Genomic DNA, 21,685 nt, shown 5'->3' with positions numbered 1-21,685 from the left:
GGAGGAGAAAAGCTGCAGGCCTAAGTGAACCTCCTCCTGATTCACTTGGCCTGAGCTTTTACTGGCTTCACTGGACAATTCCGCAGGAGGTGACCCTTCCCTCCGCAATATAGGCACAGGCCCGTACTAAACCGCCGAGCTCTCTCTTCGGCAGGAATACGGGTGGCTCCTACTTGCATAGGCTCTTCGTCCTCGTCAGAAACAGCCGAGACAAAGGGAAGAGGCCTAGCTTGTGCACCCCGCTCTGACCGTCGCTCCCGGAGACGGCGGTCAATTCGGATCGCCAACTCCATGAGTTTATCCAAGGAGTTGGGAACCGGATATTGAATTAGGCTGTCCTTGATGGCATCGGACAGACCGTAACGGAACTGACTCCTGAGAGCCGGGTCATTCCAGCCACAGTCGTTAGACCAACGCCGAAATTCGGTGCAGTACACCTCCGCTGGATTTCTACCCTGCTTGAGAGCCCGCAGGTGAGTCTCTGCAGAGGCCTCCCGATCAGGATCATCGTAAAGGAGTCCTAAGGAGCTAAAGAAATTATCCACTGAGGACAGAGCGGGACTATCAGCGGGTAAACCGAATGCCCAGGTTTGTGGATCGCCTTGTAACAAGGACATAACCAACCCCACCTGCTGGGACTCGGTACCAGAAGACTGGGGTCTAATCCGAAAATATAACTTACAACTCTCCTTGAAGTTAAAGAAGGCCTTACGATCACCAGAAAAACGATCAGGCAAATTCATCTTGGGCTTAGCGGGCCCAGAGTCCAGGGAGCGACCCAGCTGTTCCTGGGAATTCACCTTAAGGGACAACTCCCGCACCATCTGGGTTAACCCCTGGACCTGATCTGCAAACGCCTGCTGTGTTGGATTCATAACGGAAATCCAACCTAAAGTTGCTATATAAGAATACTTTTATATAACCTGTATGGCCGGTTATAATGTCACGGTGCCTGGCGAAGCACCCCGTGACGCAGTGGACTGAGTGGGGTGTCACGTTGCCTGGCGAGACACCACGTGACCTCCCCGACTGCGGAAGACGGACAGATAGGCGTGAGCCCAGCAGCTGGGACCGCTGTTTAGGACGGCCACAGCGAAACCTACTCTGACTCTATTGAGTCCCCCGGGTAGGTGGTAAACCCCTGCAGAGAGCTAGGCTTCGCCTGTAGCCGCCGCGTTCGAATGAGCTGGTTAAGCCGGCTCAGACCCCGATGCAGCCAGGTGTTAGGAAATGACAAGGGGAAAACGACCACCAGGGGGTAACACAAGAGGAAACACTGACTTACGGGCCTAGCTGGAAAAAAACCCTAACTGACCGGCACCGGGCCAAGGACGGGACAGAGCGACCCAGTCGCAAACACCAAATACACGGGGAACACAGAATACGACAACTACTCCCCAAAACCAGGGAAAGGTGGAAAAGAGGGGAACCCCTGCCTGACGACACTGGGGAGACAGAGAACTGGAGGGAGGAACGCAGAGGAAACAATGGGATAACCTCCCGGGGGGGTAAGGCCACGGCGGGCCAAAGATGTAAAGAGAAATATCACCGGGCTCCCAAAGAGCACTTACGTGACCCACTAAAGATGAGAACCGTGGAATCCCCGCAGGCTCCGACCCGGGATGAGATGGAAACAGGAAACCCAAACGGGACCAGAGGACTAGAGAATCCAGGCACACCAGGAACCAGGCAATCTTCAGGCACGGACAAGAGAACTGGAGACCAGGCAAAACAGGACTACCAGCGACCGGGTATATAAGCTGCAAAGCTATAACCGGCGCCATCTTGGTTGCACACATCCCTTAAAAGGGATGGTGCAGCCTATCAGCGCCCCTTGTGCTGCCGAGCCCCCTGCCTGTAGCGTGGCCGAGCGTAACCCTCCTGGCGTCCCCCGTTGCCTGGCAACCGCTGATCGGCTGCCGGAGGACGCCGGGGAACACGTGACGCGGGACTCCGTCGGGCGGAGGTGACGTCACCCCGCCGGGCGGAAGTCCCGTCCAGACGCTCGGTGGAGCAGGGCGGAAGCGCTGTGTGCGCTGCCCACACAGCCTCCCCCTGCCGTCGAGCGCGAGCGCTCCTGACACCCACATGGCAATGAGCATGGAATCCCTGCCAATAAGCATTGAACCCCTGGCAATGAACATATAGGTAAGCAGCACTTATGTAGCATAATTTTAAATAGGCATTATGTTGTTTGGCATAATATGTAATGGGCATTATGGTGTAAATTTTTAATGCACGCCATCGGCGCGCAATGCCCCTGTTTATGAGGCATATTGTGCATTATTGCTCAATTTGTTTGGTATAGTGTGTATTTTGGCTCAATCCATGTGGCAAAATGTGAATTTTGCCTTAATCTGTGTGGCATAGCGTGAATTTTGACTCAATCCGTGTGCCATAGTGTGAATTTTGGCTCATTCCATGTGGCATAATGTGTAAGAGGCAAGTACAGTATAAGGGGCTTACTATTGTGTTGCACGATTTGTATAAGGGGTATATGGTGTGGTAAACTTAGGTGACCACATAAAAGGTGCTGAAATGTTGTCTACCAAGTTTTGGCTTTCAGTATTTTTTTTATGACTGGAGTGCCACCACACTGCAAGTATTTTAGGACATTGGCATTCGGCATTCTGTGGTTGCACCTTTGGAGGGCACTTGCCAATATATCTCCCTGCATTTTTCCTATGCCAGCCCCCTGCCTTTTCCAGGCATATATTAGTTAAAAGTATTTACACAAATAGAGACACACCCATGAGCAGACTACCTAAACACTGGTCCTGCCCCCCACATTATTAGGTGCTGGCCACAAACCCTATTATTGCGCATAATAGGCCCTTGATAATTTTCAGCTCCAGGCCCATTTAGACCTTAATCTGGCACTGTGTAGGACACAATGCACAATCCCGTGCCATTGGGTATAACCAAGAGATTGCAATAGATTGATCCTCCTGCACATAGAATAGCTCTTGAGTCAATCAGGTCCAATTTGTTGAACAATAAGTTGGACAAGTGTAAGGGGATCTACGGCTCCATCCTAATCACACCCACCAAAAGAAGTGATGCCACTACCAGCAGGTGTCATGCTGTCCAGTAATCTAGAGCTCGGTGGTATGGGACCAGTTTTTATCCCTGCTCAGACATAAATAAAACTTGCATGCCCATGCAGCTAGAGTGAATATTGCTTCAAAGTATAATTAAACACTCTTAGCACTAGGGAATTTAATTATACAGAGATCGCTTGGGGCTTCAAGAAATTATATTGATATTTATGCTAGAAGTCATTAATGGTGCAGGAAGTTCTATTTAAGCTATGTGGCTGTTCTATATTTTTTAATAACATAGTTCAAATTACACTAATGACTGAATTAATGAGAGTATAATACCCAGAAAAAAAGAAGTGACTAAAATATTATTTTATCTCATTAATTGCTACAAATTCATGATGGTTATTTACTAAAATTGTTAAAAGTTCAAATTCTGCCCTAGCGTTGCAGCAATCCCCCATTTAATTTTAATACATCTGGCCCTAAAGGCCTAAAATTTGTTTTGAAAGTGATAAATACAAGGTCTGTAATGAGACACCATGCAGAACTGGTGCATGGCGGTGCTGTAGGGAAGCATGGGTGGAGAAGTGCCTCAGCTACACGTTTCCATCAGCTGCAGTGGCCTGTGAGCCTTTACAGTGTATGGATCGAGCTGTCCCTTTTTACCTCGGTCGAGGTTTGAGATGGAGCGTACATTCAAGCAACAATGGGCCAGATTCTCTAAGCTTCAAAAGTGATAACATGGAGAGTGATAAACAGCCAGCCAATCAGCTCCTACCTGCCATGTCACAGACTGTGTTTGAAAAATGTCAGGCAGGAACTGATTGGCTGGCTGTTTATCACTCTCCATTTTATCACTTTGGAAGTTTAGAGAATCTGGCCCAATATGCCATAAATTTTGTGTTAAAACTCAGGAAATCGGGTACCGAGGCCCTTGCCATGCTCCAAAAGGCCTTCAGATAGGAATCCTTGTCCAAGGCACAAATTTACCAGCAGAGAAGGCAGATAAGGTGTCATGGATAAACCACGTTGGTCGACCTTCAACAAGATGACATGAGCAAAGTATGGACAAAGGGCACAATGTTTTGAACATTTACCATCGTCTGAGTGCTAGAACTGTAACAGAAATGTAGGTACTTCATGTGCAAACAGAGATGTAGGGTGAATTTGGTTTTAGATCTAGAGCCAAACCAAACTCAAGTCTGTGGCGCTGTTTTGCAATCAATGTAGGAAATGGTAAGCAAATATGAACACTTAGGGCCTGACTCCGACCCATTTGTGACGCTGAATATACTGTCAGCCTAACAAACAGAACAGCGCTACCCCACCGAATGCCCTCCTCCCCCGCGCTGCCCGCATCCCCTCACTAGCATGGGAGGGGATGCGTATGAGATTACATCCCCTCGCATGTGGCCGAAGGGTAGAGAATTCTCTTCTCTGCCCTTGGGAAATAAAATTCTGTCTGAACTGACTTAATTTCCTCCGCAGATCTCCGCTTGCTAGAGCTGGAGATATAATAGGATGAACAAAAACAGACAGCATACTCTGCGCTGGTGTACTTACTTAGTTTATATATAATTCTCACGCTGCTCAGGAATACGCAAGACATTATTTTCAAAGGGCAGAATTCAATGAGAATTATCGCGATGTGCAGTGAATCCTGTTCAGGTGATTCTTAATCGCCACAGTGAGCTGGGGGACGGCGGCAAGCAGGGAGATGGAAGCTTCCCTGCCTGAACCGGACACTGTGGGGCAGAAGCAGGGCTCCCGGGGACACAGGCAGCAGAAGCTGCCCCCCGCGAGAGCTGGCAGGGGACAGGGGTAGGGAGCCACTGCACTGCTCTCGTTCATGTATATGTAATGAGCGGGAGCAGTGTGAAGTGAATATATGAATAGGTAATGAGCAGCTCTCGGCTCCCGGCCCCCTGCTTTGTGTAAAAAAAATAATAATTAAAAATTAAAAATATATTCATGTGCTGTAAGCAAAATAGTGTGCCCCTTCACATAATAAAATTTCTGATTTTTTTTTACACCAATTTAAAAAAAACTAAAACTTTATTTTAAAAGTTCACGTTCCAGTTCACCATAAAAAGATGGCGATTGCTACACGGTGACACACGTCGAAAATCAATTAGAAAGCAATTCGCCATCTGATCATTGAATACACTCACGGCGAATCACATTGAAAAACCCATTGAAAAATCACAGCGAATTACGGCGACTATCAGACAGCGAATTGTCCATCATTCACTGTTCGCCATCAGCGAATAGTGCATATTGAATAGGCGGAATCAGTTTTTCACCTTAGAGCACGAAAATAGCACACATTCGCCGTAGAACATGGCGAATCAGCCTCATTGAATACTGCCCTAAGAGTAAATATTTTTATAATCATTTATTATTTATTTCATTTATATAATATAATATGAAATACAGTGATACTAAATAGCAGATAGTGGGCCAGATTCTCTAAGCTTCAAAAGTGATAAATTGGAGAGTGATAAACAGCCAGCCAATCAGCTCCTACCTGCCATGTCACAGACTGTGTTTGAAAAATCTCAGGCAGGAGCTGATTGGCTGGTTTTTTATCACTCTCCTTTTTATCACTTTTGAAGCATAGAGAATCTGGCCCTATTTATGAAAAATCTAAAATATACACAGTAATAACACATAAAAATATAATAAAAGCAAGAAAATATTAATTATATACGGCAATACAAATGTACAATAATTCTGTTTCTTAAAAGATTGCTTATTATAGAATAAATAATTAATAGGTGCAGTCATTAATAAGCTGCCTTTGGTTAGTGAATTAGTATTTACAATATGTAACTTAGCCAATGCTGATGTAAGTAGCTGTAAGGCTTTCCAGTAGTGATTAAAGGGTTAGTCATTGGTGAAGACTTGAATGCAACGAGAACTTTCAATTAGCGTGTATGCAGACACACAGAACAGTACCTTTTAGTTGTGTATCTTATAATCCTTAGATATAGGCTCACCTGCATCTGCACCCACTTCCAAGGGTTGGAGAAAAAAGCATAGTGTATATGCTGGTGAGTTGTGCATTGATGAGTCTCACTTGAAAGGGCTCACAAGCTCCATGCTCACAGGTTCAGCAATAGTTGTGGGCGGCGTTCACCTTGTGCAGAAAGGCCGCCATACTCAGCAGCGATGTGCAGCAATAGTGTAGTGGAGGCCGGGATGGGTGAGCACAAAGTCTGCTGATGTACTGCTGGAGAAGCCTGGAAATCGCATTGGAGTATGGCATGAATGGCAAGAGGTCATCGCAGCAAAGCCGGAGGGATCTTTATATAGAAATAAAGGGGGGGGTCCAAGCTGTTATCTTCCATAATGCGTAGAGAAAACTCATTCAAAACCCCATAAGCGCTACCTCAGATTAAGATGTATATACCAGCACCATAGGATTTAACATGGAATAATATACATAACTTAAAATTGAACAAATAGCTGTTGTTCCATGAGGGTCGTCCTCAAATCATCTGTAAAATAATACCCAAAAAAAATCCACATTTGGAGTAATTTTTGGAGATAAGAAGACAACAATTGGTGCAATATTTCTCAGAAAGATGACAAAACAATTTATTCAACAAGATGCAGTCACAAACATATGATGTATAGAGCACACTTTATAATTTCCCAAGGCAATCACAGCTGGGCTCTTCATTCAATAATCTCATCTCCATATGAAGTGTGGTACTCTCTGAAACCAAAATGATCTCCAAGGCATCCAAACCTCGTTTTTATTAGGATGTGAAGGAGACCAAAAAGTGGAGAGACAATTGGTGCAATACGTTCGGATTGCAATAAAGATTTATTTAAAAAAATGCACTCACATAGAATCGAATATTAAAAGCATAAGAAATGTCCAAAAGGCAATCACTGCTGGGCAATTGCTCAAGACCTGGTTTCTCACTAACGCTGGAGTGGAGGGAGATGACTGGAGACCAAGTACCAGCTCGAGGGGCCAGATATCCAGGTAGAGGGATCGCCAAACAGAATCTCCAACTGGGACCTTCACACACTTAACGCGTTTCGGACAATAGAAAGGCTGTATTCCTCCACAAGGAAGGAAGGGGGGAAGGTGGCGCTGTGACCTGTGTTGGTTCACTAGCAGCTGCTGGTGGATGTTGGGTTTGTCAGACCCGAACTATGCAAAACAGAAAAAAAGGGGGGACGCAGTGCTGGCTAAACCATGGTGTGTGGTAAGGATTGCACTGATTGTACAATTTAAAAACAATACATTTTATTGAATGACATGACCAATAAGAAATATATTTAAACCGGTACAAATTGCAGCTGGCCTTTTTGGGGGATTTAAAATGAAATGTGAGGACTTTCCATTCCTATTGTGCCTGGGGTCAGGACCATAAAGTGCAAATGCATACAAAGGTTTTGGATTACCATTCACCTGTAGATAGAAGGCTGTGGTGTGTGATGTTACTCCCTAGGACTCAAGGCCCGAGTTGCAGTTTGGGCCGAGTCACCTTCCAGAGTCGGGGAGTCACCCAGAGCTTGCATATCCAGAAAATGTTGTTTGGAATCCTTCCAGGTGATGGGCAATGTACAAAGTGCGGCAAAGAGGTCCAAGAAGAAAAGGGTCCAAGGCTGGTCTGGAACAGTCCAATAAAACTGGGTATGGGCAAACATCTGACGCATTTCGCCGTCTCAGCGGCTTTATCAAAGGATAAAGGCAATTCGGACAATGGTGTCCTTCTTCAGAAGTGTGTGTATAGTCCACCAAAGCATATATTTATACCTCCTGACATAAAATTGCAATATTTAGTTTGAAGACTTGGCAGGTTTCCCACGGCAAACAGTTCCACCGCGACTATGGATGCCGTGTTCCGGAAGCGGAAGTACATAATTTCCCATATCCGGAATCCGCATCTGCGTGTCATTTGCGTGTCAACAGAGATATCCGGTCTGGGTTTTTTCTACATACTCACAGAAGAATTTGCGTTCCACCGCTTGGAACATACAAATGTGTCAACATAACGATACATGTCCATCTGTCTGGGGGAGTGTTTCTAAAAAATGTGCAAAATAGGCAAAGATGTAGAAATTTGGGTACTTATGTAGTAACTGGGCTGCCGATTTTGAAATCGGGTCCATCGCATCGCATCGCACCCGACCAAATCGCATGCGATGCGATGCGATGCGATGGACCCGATTTTTCCATAGGATTCAATGTTAAAATGGACTGAGTCCATTTTAACATGGAATTCAATGGGAAAAAGGGGTCCTTTTCATACCCCTACTATCCAAGTGGGCATGGAGTTGGATATAAACCTGTGGCGAGCGTAGCGAGCCACCGAGCCCGAAGCGTGGCGAGCGTAGCGAGCCCCGCGAGGGGACACAGAATACCGTCCCCTCGCGGGGCTCGCTTCGCTCGCCACGCTTCGGGCTCGGTGGCTCGCTACGCTCGCCACAGGTTTATATCCAACTCCATGCCCACTTGGATAGTAGGGGTATGAAAAGGACCCCTTTTTCCCATTGAATTCCATGTTAAAATGGACTCAGTCCATTTTAACATTGAATCCTATGGAAAAATCGGGTCATCGCATCGCATCGCATCGTATGCGATGCGATGCGATATCGCATCGCATCGCATCTGATTGTATGCCTTAACTTAAGGCATACAATCAAAAAATCGGCAGCCCAGATACTACATAAGTACCGAAATTTGTTTAAAGAATAAATATCATAACAAAAGTACATAGATAAAAACAGTAACGGAAAAGAGCTGTAGGAATGAATAATTTAGGTTAAAAAACATTTTAACTCAAAATCATTATTAAGGCCATTGGGGATAAGTGATTTAAGCTCATATATCCATTTCATCTCTGCTTGGGATAATCTCTTTTCTAAATTTCTACTTCTAGTCTTTGGCAGTATTTGTTGGATCCCAGAAAAGTTTATTATAGAGCACTCCTTTTTGTTGTGAATGGCCTTAAAATGTGCCGACACAGAATGTGTGTCGACACCTTTTCTGATATTGTAAATGTGTTCGGCCCATCGAGTTTTGGCATTTCTACTTGTTTTCCCTACATAAAACAAATGGCATGAACATTCAATGAAATAAACAATATTCCTGGAGTTACATGTAATAAAATCTTTGATAGGGTAAGTATGTCCATTAACCACAAAATTAGTAATTTTACTTCCAGAGCGCTTAACCGTTTTACACATTAAACACATTAAACACATACCACATTGATGAGATTATTGAACGAAGTGCCCAGCTGTGATTGCCTTGGGAAATTATAAAGTGTGCTCTATACATCATATGTTTGTGACTGCATCTTGTTGAATAAATTGTTTTGTCATCTTCCTGAGAAATATTGCACCAATTGTTGTCTTCTTATCTCCAAAAATTACTCCAAATGTGGATTTTTTTTGGTATTATTTTACAGATGATTTGAGGATGACCCTCATGGAACAACAGCTATTTGTTCAATTTTAAGTTATGTATATTATTCCATGTTAAATCCTTAATCTGAGGTAGCGCTTATGGGGTTTTGAATGAGTTTTCTCTATACAATATTTCCTATGGTGATTGACAAACACCATTTTCATTTATCACCCTAGCTGCACATCCTCTTAGCGCTGGTTTCTAGAAATACCTTTTTTTATATCTTCCGTAATGCCCCATGAGGTTTAAATCCGTCTCTGTAGGGGACACGTATTCCGCAATGGAGTGCCTTGTTAGGAGGGGGCATGGCCTTGTGACCAATAGGCCATGCCCCTTGTTGTGCACTGTTTTGTGAGCTTATCATGACAGAGCAGCTACATCTGAGGCTGGGCTAACCCCAGATTATTCCAGGCACTGAATACAGGCCTTTTGATATGCATGTAGTGTCCATCCACTGCTGCTCTGTACACGCTGCAGCTAGGACAGCATTGCACAAATTGTCTTCCAGCCTTCTGTGGGACACTGTGGACCATGGGTTGCATATTGGGACAGGCCATGAAAACAGGTTGTGCTGAAATTGTGGCAGTTGGATGGTATGAATATGGTCCATGTAATACAGTCTTTCCTTTTATTTCATAAGCTATTAAACAACATTCATGGCTTAAATTATTCATGAGAGTTTAAAATAAAAGCATTATGATTTGGACACTCCCAGAAAATACTAAATGCCCACAAAGACAAATTTCATGCATGTTGCTTAATATCAGAAATATTTTCATATAATTAACTGCATTTTCATTATGGAATTCAGATTTTTTTTTTTTGCTCTTAACCTAAATGGTTAATGATATAAATGCTGCAAATGTCAAATGACAAAACTATATGTAAATATATAAAATAACTATAAGGCTATAAGTATTCAACAAATGACATAAGGAATTGCATAGTGTTAAGGTCTGTCCTGCGACTGTCAGGAGCAGTAGGAGTACAGTATGTCAGTCTCAGGACAAACGGTAATACTGTACATTGATATATAGGTTCATGGGGCAGAGTCTGGGCTGAGGTCCTGTAGAAAGGCCCGGACAGTGATTTATATAAGACTCCACATGTCTGCTGCTACTGATACATGTCCTAGTTTCCCGCCAATGGCTCCCACACTGTGGGGGACAGAGTGAAGGAGTGCACTAAGGCAAAGCTGGAGACAGCTTCAATATAGTAGTAACCATATAAAACACTAGAGAATATAAGAAAGTTGCTAGCTGTCACACAGTTGTGTCTTTTGAGAGTATTCATTGACAGCTAGAGGCCTGATGCTGAGAGTGTTGTGAGAAGAATAGTAAATGGAACATAGCTGTAAGTGTTGTTCACATATACTGTAATTTTGTAACAATAGTAATGTAATCCGTAGCTTTCACTGAATACAGAGTATAGCGGAAAATGAGGATTCTCTCACAAATTGTATCTTGTGTATTATGAGGATGTAAATACTTCTGTATCATACAATTAATAATAGAAAGCACATCGCGGTTGTGTGAGTGAGTGAGTGGGTGAGTGAGTGACCCCATTATGGGGGGGGGCAGTTAAAACCATTGTTTCAAGTTTGCATTTTATGAATAATACAATATAATAGGTATGCATTTGTTAGGTCCAGTGTCTAGGTCAACAAGCATTAGGTGGTGAACAAGCCATGGTTCGACACCTGAATAAGGTCGACATGCATTTTTCATGGGTTTTTTTATTCAAAAACCAACTTATTCAGATATATATATATATATATATATATATATATATATGGGTTGGGATCGTTTGGTCGAATGCATTATGGTCGAATGTCATTACATCGAATCCATTAGGTCGAATTGCTAAAAGGTCGACATGATTCTAGGTCGACATGGGAAAAGGTCGAAATGATTCTAGGTCGAAAGGTCATTAGTTCGACAGGTCATTAGGTCGACAAGGTCATTAGTTCGACATTGTCTAGGTCGACATTCACAAAGTCGACATGGGGTTTTTCACTGTTTTTTTACCTGAATGTCAACACAGTCGACATGGACACAGTTTAAAGTGCACTGCATCCCCTCGCATCGCTCGCTGCGCTCGCAATGCGTCGGGCACGGTGCCTCGCTGCGCTCGGCACACTATTTTATTCTCCCACCACGCCCTAGTGGATGGTAGGGCATGAAATACCGCCTGTCAGCACATGTCGGCTCAAAAAACAGTGAAAAACCCCATGTCGACTTTGTGAATGTCGACCTAGACAATGTCGAACTAATGACCTTGTCGACTTAATGACCTGTCGAACTAATGACATTTCGACCTAGAATCATTTCGACCTTTTCCCATGTCGACCTAGAATCATGTCGACCTTTTAGCAATTCGACCTAATGGATTCGATGTAATGACATTCGACCATAATGCATTCGACCAAATGACCGCATCCCATATATATATATATATATATATATATATATATATATATATATATATATATATATATATGAAAGAACATACAATATAAAGTCAATTATAAAATGAAATAGGATTATTCAAGAACATTCCAAATATAGTGCATTGGGTTCTTCAGATATGCATTTCCATTAATAACTCCAACATACAACTGTTTAGTTCAAGATGTGCCACATATAGAAAACTCCTTATCCCTATACGTTTCATCCTTTAGAACTTCATCAGGGGAAAGTTTGTACAAAGCAAATCTTCAATATTAGCAGTGGTGAACTGAAATGGGGTGGATATTTGTAACCACCAAGTTCACAGGGTATACAGAAAACAGAGTTCTTAACAGTTTTCTGATTATAAATGGATATCGCTCCAAAATGCACAGAAATGTGGAAATTCTCTATTCAGAATCTGCTGTATGTCACAGGTCTCAAAGCCAGTCTTGAGCTCTATATTAACTTGTGTAGTTCAGGAAATCCAACCGCCAAAACCATTTACCATGTAAAAGATTATTTACTCTAGGACTGTAACATTGCCATCTCTTTATGCTACTTCAGTCTGTGTCAAGCATAAGTCAACTTCAGTGTATGCATATATATATATATAATTGAGTCTCTTTAAAACTATATTAACTATATATCTCAGTACCGTATATATACAGTGGGTGCAGGGTGTGGGGTACCATTGGTTTATCCGTAATGGGTTCATGGTGTGATAAGCTCTCCATAGGCCCAGCACTGGTTGCACAGCTGCAAATATGACTGGATACGCATATACGCATTAGCACTGGCGCTATGGATTGCAGCACGGGCACTAAGGGCCTTATTCTAGTTCACTCTTTCTGACAAAATCCTTCTTAGATGGACAAAACCATGTGCACTGCAGGTGGGGCAGATGTTACTTGTGCAGAGAGAATTAGATTTGGGTGGGGGTTTTACTTCAAAGTGAGATCTATATTGCAGTTTAAAAATAAAGCAGCCAGTATTTACCCTGCACAGAAACAAAATAACTCACCCAAATCTAACTCGCTCTGGACATTTTACATCTTCCCCCCTGCAGTGCACATGGTTTTGTCCATCTAAGAAGGATTTTGTCAGACAGAGTGAACTAGAATAAGGCCCTAAGTTCCGGAGACCTGTGCATGTGCAGCACATGGGAGGGGCCAAATATATGTCACAATATGTTCTATGATTATAATGTGAATAGTTCTGTTTATTAATGTTATCTGAAGATTAGATCTAAAAATATATAACAAAATCACGACTGAAACATTAGTAGTAATTCACATTTACTTAATGGTTTTAAGTTGTAATGGGAAACTATCAATAATTGAATAAAGTGCTCCACTTACATTTTCATCTTTAGGTCTACCAAGCAGACAGTGGGCAGTTCCTCTGCAGAGATAAATACAATGGAAGGAGGTTGTCCATTGAAGGTTTCCGTCAAGCTCTGTATACATACCTGCACAATGGATATCGTTTCAGGTCTGAGCTTTTGGATCCCATTATTTTTCAGCTAAAATCCCTTAAGTCAGTGCTGGAAACTAAAGGATCATACCGATTCTACTCAAGTTCACTTCTTATAGTCTATGAAGGAGAAGACACAGATTTCTGTTTACAGAATATGGGAATATCATCAGCCTGTCAAGGTACCAGCCATGATAAGGTAGATGTGAGAATGATTGACTTTGCTCACACCACTTTTACAGACTCTAGAAACAGTTTGACAGTCCACAAGGGGCCGGACCATGGATACATTTTTGGCCTTGAAAGTCTTGTGAAGATACTTCGTGGTATACGAGACAGTGAAAAGCAATAGCATGATTGATGGGATCATCAGCTTTCAATGGAACAAGACAGTGATGACGACATTGAAGCATAATCTCTTACAGTAAATATTCAAACACTTGCATAATAAAAACAATGTTGTCTGGGTCATTTCGATAAACATTACTTTCTTCTGTGTTAGCAATTTTGCAGCTTGTTTACAAATGTTTAAAAAATTGTTAACAAAAAATTGAGAAGCAATAAAAAAGGCATCATCTACAGAACAGAATATTCATTGATAGGAAGGTGTAAAATGATTTGTATTTTAGTTTATCATTATAATATACCTATTTCCTAGTGAGGTGTGAAAAGTCTACGTCAAATATTTTTCTATCGTTTGAACTGTTCCATACTGACCAATAAGTAAATGAAAGAGTTTTTTTTTTAATCTGCTGCATGTTTTTATTTTCTTCAAGATAGATAACAAGCTTCAGTTATTTGGACACTACCATGAGATAGCATAGAGCACACTGTATACTACAAATGATCATATTAAACATTTCCTACCTGTATTTATATTCTATTATATCCGTATAATGATTGTTCTTGCAGATCAATAAAACTGAGTACATATAACCTATGATTTTGTTTTAAATTTAAACTAGTAGAGATTCATATAACTAAAATTCAACCCATTTGATATGTATTGAATACTATGGGTGACATTTAATGGGATGAAATATCTCGACCTTTGCAATTTTAAGTACAAAAAACATCTAAATTCACACTGGAATCGCCAACGTGATAAGATGCAAATTGTGGTAAAAATCACATTTGTACAGTATCACAGAGCATGCACCAAAGTAAGACTTTACTGGGATTTCAAGCTGTGCTGTTCAAGCTATTTTGAAGATGCAAAAAGAAATAGACAATGTTGAGGACTGTAGGTGCAGTGGTCAGCCACCATACATCAGATGAAAGACACATCATGCTTACTTCCCTTCATAATAAGAATAAGCACATCAGTGCTATCAGCTCAGAACCAGTGGCAGACACCAGTGGGACCCCAGGTACACCCATCTACTGATGTATATCCAGAAGTGGTCTTCATGGAAGAATTGCTGCCAAAAAAAACAATACCTTCAATGTAGAAACAGGGTCAAGCAACTCAACTATGCACAAAAACATAGGAACTTGGGAGCAATAAAAATGGCAGCATGCTCTCTGGACTGGTGAGTCAAAGTTTCTAATATTTGTCTGTAACAGAGGGCAGTTTGAGTTTCTGCTAGGAGTGTGCACCGGCCACTTTTCGCGTTTTGGGATTTGGGTTCTGATTACCTTCAGGTTTTAGGTTCTAATAGATTTTGCCAAAACACCCACTCAAGGTTTTGGATTTTGGGTTCTGATTTTATTTTAAAAAAGCATTTTGCTCCTACAATATTATTAACCTTAATAACATTCATTTCCACTCATTTCCAGTCTATTCTGAACACCTCACACCTCACAATATTGTTTTTAGGCCAAAAGGTTGCACCAAGGTAGTTGGATGACTATGATAAGCGACACAAGTGGGCGGCACAAACACTGGACTGTTATGGCACACTTAGCATCACCCCTGGAATGATACAGCACACTTAGCATCACCCCTGGACTAATACAGCACACTTGGCAGCACCCCATGAAGTATACAGCAGGCTTGGCGCACCCCAGGAACTATGCGTCACACATGCGGGCACCCCTTACCTGATACAGCAGACATGGAATTATACGACACAGATGGCAGTACCATTGGACTGATACAGCACACATGGCAGACATGGAATTATACGGCAGACACGGCAACACTCCTGCAGTAAAAAAAAAAGAGAAACTTTTTTATTCTTTTAATTAAAAAAAAGAGCAACACCCCATGAAATATACAGCACACTTGGCTCACCCCTGGACTGATACAGCACACTTAACAGCCCTTGCAGTAAAAATAAAAGAAACAGTAAAACACCATTTTTTCTTTTCATTAAAAAAAGGGCATCTCCACTGGTCTGATACGGGAAACATAGGGGGCACCCCTGGAATTATAGGGCACACATGCGGGCACCCCTGGACTGATACGGGACACATGGAGGCACCCATGGAATTATACGGTACACATGCGGGCACCCCTGTATTTATACAGGACACATGGGGGCACCCATGGAATTATATGGCACACATACGGGCACCCCTGGACTGATACGGGACACAAGGAGACACCCATGGAATTATACGGCACATATGCAGGCACCCCTGGACTTATATGGGACACATGCGGGCACCCCTGGACTGATATGAGACACATGCAGGCACCCCTGGACTGATACGGGACACATGGGGCACCCCTGGACCGATATGGGACACATGCAGGCACCCCTGGACTGATATGTGACACATGGGGGCACCCATGGAATTATACGGCACACATGCGGGCACCTCTAGACTGATACGGGACACATGCGGGCATCCCTGGACTGATATGGGACACATGCGGGCACCCCTGGATTGATACAGCACATTTAACAGCCCTTGCCATAAAATATAAAAAATAAGAAAACACCTTATTTTCTTTAAAAAAAAAGGGGGGGGGGGGCAGCTCCCCTGGACTGATACAGGACACTGGCCAGCACAGCTGGACTGATATGGGACACTGGGCAGCACAGCTGGACTGAAATGGGACACTGGGCAGCACAGCTGGACTTGTAGCAGGCAGCCCTTCAGTAAAAATGTAAAATGTTTTTTCTTCTTTCTTCCACAGCAGTTCCATATAGCAGCCCCCTTAGTAGTGCCCAGGGCCATCTTAACAGCAGTGTGGGGCCCTGGGCAAAGCAATGCGCTGGGGCCCTTACCCATTCTCCCCTCCTAGGGGTGGGGGCTGCTCAGGGGCAGATTGGGCCACCGGGAAGCCGGGAAAACTCCCGGTGGCCCGCGTCCCGCACCACTCCCAGTGGCCGATTTCCAACCAAACCGGGCTGGTACAAGCCGTCCCCTGCATTACATATACTGTGTGTGGCTGTCAGCGCGGCTGCTGTGGCCGCTCTCACAGTCAGAGGCGGGCAGCTCCACCTCCTCGAGCTACTCAGCTGCTGAAGGAAGCAGAGCTGCAGGCTATGACAGTGAGAGCGGCCGCAGCTGCCGCACTGATCCTCCTGCAGCCAGCGGTAAGCACAGCGGGGGGAGCGCAAAAGTCAGAGAAGTGCTCCCCTCCGCCGGTTACTGTGCGTTCATTTGTGCAGGGCGGATTTAGGGGAGGGAGTGAGGCGCGCGCACCCGGGCACGTGTCTCCCGTCATTTCTGACGGCCGGCGCACACTGAAGCATCCCGCAGAACTGTCCAGCTGTGCCAGACTGTTCCCTCACAGTCTCCCGCCTCCCCGGCTTTCACTTCCTATTGCCGGGCCTTGATGTCACAAATTAGTAACTGCCCCGGCGATGCTTCCAGGAGCAGCTTCACAGAGCCAGACTAGCTACTCACATGGACGGATGACGGCCGGGTCCGCAGGTAACAAGAGGACAGATCCCTGGCTGCCTTATGTAACTGTACTATTGCGACAGGGCAGGAGGATAGCGGGGGTGGGGAGGTTCAAAGTAACAGTTACACATGTACTCTGGGGATGGCATAGGGTAGAGAGATGTATGCACAGTGATACCTGCCTCTCTCCCCCTGTATCTGTTTCTCTCTCCATCTCTCTCTTCCTCTATCTGTTTCTCTCTCCATCTCTCTGTTCCTCTATCTGTTTCTCTCTCCATCTCTCTGTTCCTCTATCTGTTTCTCTCTCCGTCTCTCTCTCCCTCCATCTCTTTCTCCATTTCCAGTTCTTCTCTGCTCTCCATCTCTCTTTGCTTTTTATCTCTTTCTCTGCTCTACATCACTCTATCTCTCACTGTTCTCCATCTCTCTCCCCATCTGACTCTCTCCAACTCTCACTGCTGTCCATCTCTCTGCTCAGCATCTCTCTCCATTTCTCCCTGCACTCCATCTTTCTCTCTCATCTTTCTCTCTCGGCTCTCCATCTCTCTCGGCTCTCCATCTCTCTCGGCTATCCATCTCTCTCGGCTATCCATCTCTCTCGGCTATCCATCTCTCCCTGCTCTCCATCTCTCCCTGCTCTCTCTGCTCTCCATCTCTCTCTGCTCTCCATCTCTCTCCATCTCTCTCTCTCCGCTCTCCATCTCTCTCTCCGCTCTCCATCTCTCTCGCTTTCGATCTCTCTCTCTGCTCTCCATCTCTCCGCTCTCCATCTATCCATCTTTCCCTGCTCTACATCTCTCCCTCCATCTCTTTTTCCATCTCTCTCTGATCTCCATTTCTCTCTCTCTGCTCTCCATCTCTCTCTTTGGCTATGGTATTCAATGCTGTGGGTAAGCGGTGACAGCGAGCAGAGCTTCCTGCTCGCTGTCACCACTCACCCTGTCAGTATTCAACGCAGCCCCCTCATCCTGTGACGGCAAGGATTTCCCCAGAATGTTAAATAGAGCGAGCGGCCGGCGCGGTTAAACAGCGAGGATCGCTGGTTTTCTGCAATCCTCACTGTTTAACCCCCTCGCCGGCCGCATTGAATACCTGCCTATGTCCCGACTCTCTCTTTTCGCTCTTTATATCTCTCCAGTCTCCATCTCCACTTCCCTTTACGCTTTCTGCTCTCCTTTTCTTTCTTCTCTCCTTTTCTATCTCCGCTCTCATTCTTCTCTCTCCCTTCCCTTTCTCTTCCTTCCCATTCTCCTTCCCCATTTCTTTTTCAATCACTCCCCTCTCTCAGATTTTTTGTTAAACCCCCATGTTTTTTTTCTGCCTGTCTCTCCCATTTACTGTATACTTTCCCTTTATTTCTTACCAAACCCAATAAGCCCAATTAAACCCCTCTACTCCTTTACATAGAGACCAGATATCTTCTGCATCTCACACAATGCCACTTAATACATCTCTCTTTAAACCATTTTCCACCCTCTCCACATCATCCTCTACTTATCATTCTCTCTTCATCACCCTCTACCTCTCCCTTCAACCCACTCTTGGTCATCCTCTGCCTCTCCGTATTACCCACTGCTTGATTGCTGTCACATCTCTCACTCCCTGTTATCCTCTTTGTCCTCCACAGCTTATCAGTCACCCTCTCTTTCCCCATCACCACTGGCTCTCACTGTCATTCTATATACTTCCACCATCCATGATCCTGTGAGGCCATGCCCTTTTTCTGAAAGAGTGTGCACCCTGGCACCGCTATCCACCCTTTCCCCTATCATAGTGCCCCCCCTGTAATTTTTTCTGGATCCGCCCCTGCATGTGTGCAAGTGCCCGAATTCCCCAATCCTTGTGCAGCAGCTGCTAGTAGCGGAGGTGCCACATCCTCATGCGGTGGCGCCTACCCCGCCCGATCCTGGCATTTAAAAAGAATACATACACAGTATAATATCTAATGTAGCGGCGCCTGGGAGGACCCAGCATCCTCCGCAGTCCACTCCTACCTGCTCCTTTCTCATTGAATATAGGGCGTGACGTCATCAAGTTTGCCCGTCATTCAGTGAGGAGCATGCAGAGAGGATCCTTAGAAGAAAGAAGACAGAAGGAGAAGAAAAGAGAGGAAAGACAGAAGCAGGAGTAGAAAGAAGAACAAGCAAATGGTAAGTGAAAGAAAGATAATGTTGGCAGGCAGACAGTGGCTGATTTAGAGGGAGGACAGTGCACCAGTGTAAAAACATAAGGTACTCTTTACCTAGCACGGCGCCCATGATTTTGATCGTGGGCATCACAGGTAAAAAAATTGCGGGCATTAAATGCACTAAAAATCGGGTGCGACGCGACCGACGCGATGCCCGCGATTTCCCATAGGGAACAATGTTAAATGTCTCAATTGACCCGATTTTACTGTTCAATGCCTCAATTGACCCGATTTTTCCATAGGAAACAATGTTAAATGGCCCACAGAGGCCAAATAGCCACCCTGAAGTGTGAAATGGCCCCCACAATTGTTAACGCCACCCCACGATCAACGTCAACCCGAAGCGTGGCGAGCGCAGCGAGCCCGCGAGGGGCGGCGGTACGCGTCCTACGACCTTTTCATACCCCCACTATCCACGTCGGCGTGGAGTTGAGAATAGAATAGTGTGGCGAGCGCAGCGAACCACCGAGCCCGAAGCGTGGCGAGCGCAGCATGCCCCGCGAGGGGATGCGGATACCTTCACAGGTATCCGCGTCCCCTCGCAGGGCTCGCTGCGCTCGCCACGCTTCGGGCTCGGTGGCTCGCTGCGCTCGCCACACTATTCTATTCTCAACTCCACGCCGACGTGGATAGTGGGGGTATGAAAAGGTCGTAGGACGCGTACCGACGCCGCTCGCCACGCTTCGGGTTCACGTTGATCGTGGGGTGGCGTTAACAATTGTGGGGGCCATTTCACACTTCAGGGTGCCTATTTGTCCTCTGTGGGCCATTTAACATTGTTTCCTATGGAAAAATCGGGTCAATTGAGGCATTGAACAGGAAAATCGGGTCAATTGAGACATTTAACAATGTTCCCTAGGGGAAATCGCGGGCATCGCGTCGGTCGCGTCGCACCCGATTTTTTAGTGCATTCAATGCCCGCGATGACCGCGATCGGCGCCGTGCTAAGTAAAGAGTACCAAATATAATAATGTCTATGGGTGGGGGCAGAAGCAGCCTGGTTTGTGTGTAACACACAGGGCCGAAACTACTGGTGTGCCAGTGGTGCCTTTCCCTTTGGGCACACCATCTAGCAGCACTGTTTGTCCACCACTGGTGATGAAAACGGCAGATGGGGAGAGGAGTAGAGCGCAGCACAGAGAGCGCTCCTGCTCCCTGGCCCTCTTGGCTGACATTTCAAATATCGTCCTGGCCGCCAGCCAATCGGAGCTAGCGGCCGGTACCAAATTTGAAATGTCTGTTTAGAGGTGAGTAGGAGCATGCTCTGCAATCTCCCCAGCTGTCGGACTCATCAGCAGCATCAACTCCCCACAGCAACAGTGGCGCTGAGCTGAATATAAATTACTTCCAGGGAGGTAGGGAGTGTTTTATACGCAGAGGAGGGTTGGATAATGGAGTGGGTTTAATATTCGTCATTTTCCGGTGGAAGGGCAGCTTGTTTGACTGCAGATATCGCCATTATCTGGAAATAGATTTCTCGGCCTTCAATAGTATAAAAACCTAGAGTCCCAACTTTCAGGAGGTGCTGGGAACTTGGGGATCAGAGATCAGGAGCCAGAGCAATCCATTGACACAAATATAAAACTGTACACCAGAAGTTTGGAGCTGGAGCAGGGACTGGCTGCTGGAAGGCTGATATCTCTGGTTCTTGGTATGATAGAGACAAGCTGCTAGTGTCGACAGAAAGGGGAGAGTCACAGCTTTTGGAATATACTCTCATTAAAACTCTAAGTCAGAGAGAACCTGAAAAATATGACTGGGAATTGCAAATAACAGGTCGGATGTGGATTGCTGCTTTGAAGTTGGATATCTCCAGTTCCCCAGGGCCGATTTTCAAAATTCTGGTATCCCTGGAAAAAGGGGATCCTCAGTTATCAGCATAGGGCCCTTATACACCTGGGGCCCCTGGGAAAGTGCCCATTAAGCCCATATGAAAAGACGGCCCTGGAGTGCCCACATAATAGCACCCTTAGTAATGTCCCCTTAATAGTGGTACCTTCAGTAGTTCCCCCTTAGTATAGTTTCCATCACAGTAGTTCCCCCTTAATAGGTGTATCATGGCCGCTCAGTGTATGTAACCTTTAGTGTATGTACCCTTTAGTTTTCCCGGTCCAGCAGCCCCCATTAAGTTATGCATCCTGTTAGTTCCCCCTTGTTTGTCCCCCCTGTAGCCCCATAGCTTCCCCTCTGCTGTTTGTACCCCCCTGCAGCCCCCATAGTGTCCCCCTCCTGCTGCAGACAGCACGCATTCCCCTCTGTAATTTTTCCCCCTTTCAGCCCCCATAGTGTCCCTCTC

At 45.0% G+C, this 21,685-nt stretch overlaps 1 protein-coding gene and 1 long non-coding RNA gene across 4 annotated transcripts in view; one reads left to right on the top strand and one right to left on the bottom strand.

Moving 5' to 3' along the window:
- IP6K3 (inositol hexakisphosphate kinase 3) overlaps nucleotides 1-14,321 on the top strand; it is a 211,538-nt gene extending 197,217 nt beyond the window's left edge. For all 3 annotated transcript variants that reach the window (XM_083173105.1, XM_083173104.1, XM_083173106.1), the window contains one exon: nucleotides 13,300-14,321. In XM_083173105.1, coding sequence (XP_083029231.1) covers nucleotides 13,300-13,752 — 453 coding nt within the window. In that variant the 3' untranslated portion in view covers nucleotides 13,753-14,321. The remainder of the gene's footprint in view (nucleotides 1-13,299) is intronic.
- LOC146060161 (uncharacterized) overlaps nucleotides 13,707-21,685 on the bottom strand; it is a 42,667-nt gene continuing 34,688 nt past the window's right edge. The window contains exons 2-3 of the long non-coding RNA XR_014470383.1: nucleotides 15,444-15,547; nucleotides 13,707-14,821 (exon numbers count right to left, since the gene is read on the bottom strand). This is a non-coding gene — a long non-coding RNA (uncharacterized LOC146060161). The remainder of the gene's footprint in view (nucleotides 14,822-15,443; nucleotides 15,548-21,685) is intronic.

This window comes from Crinia signifera, chromosome 2 (assembly GCF_055691185.1).
Source record: "Crinia signifera chromosome 2, ASM5569118v1, whole genome shotgun sequence".
Taxonomy (NCBI): Eukaryota; Metazoa; Chordata; class Amphibia; order Anura; family Myobatrachidae; genus Crinia; species Crinia signifera.
The sequence above is the reverse complement of the archived record's forward strand: the minus strand, read 5'-3'. Positions and strand labels throughout refer to the sequence as shown.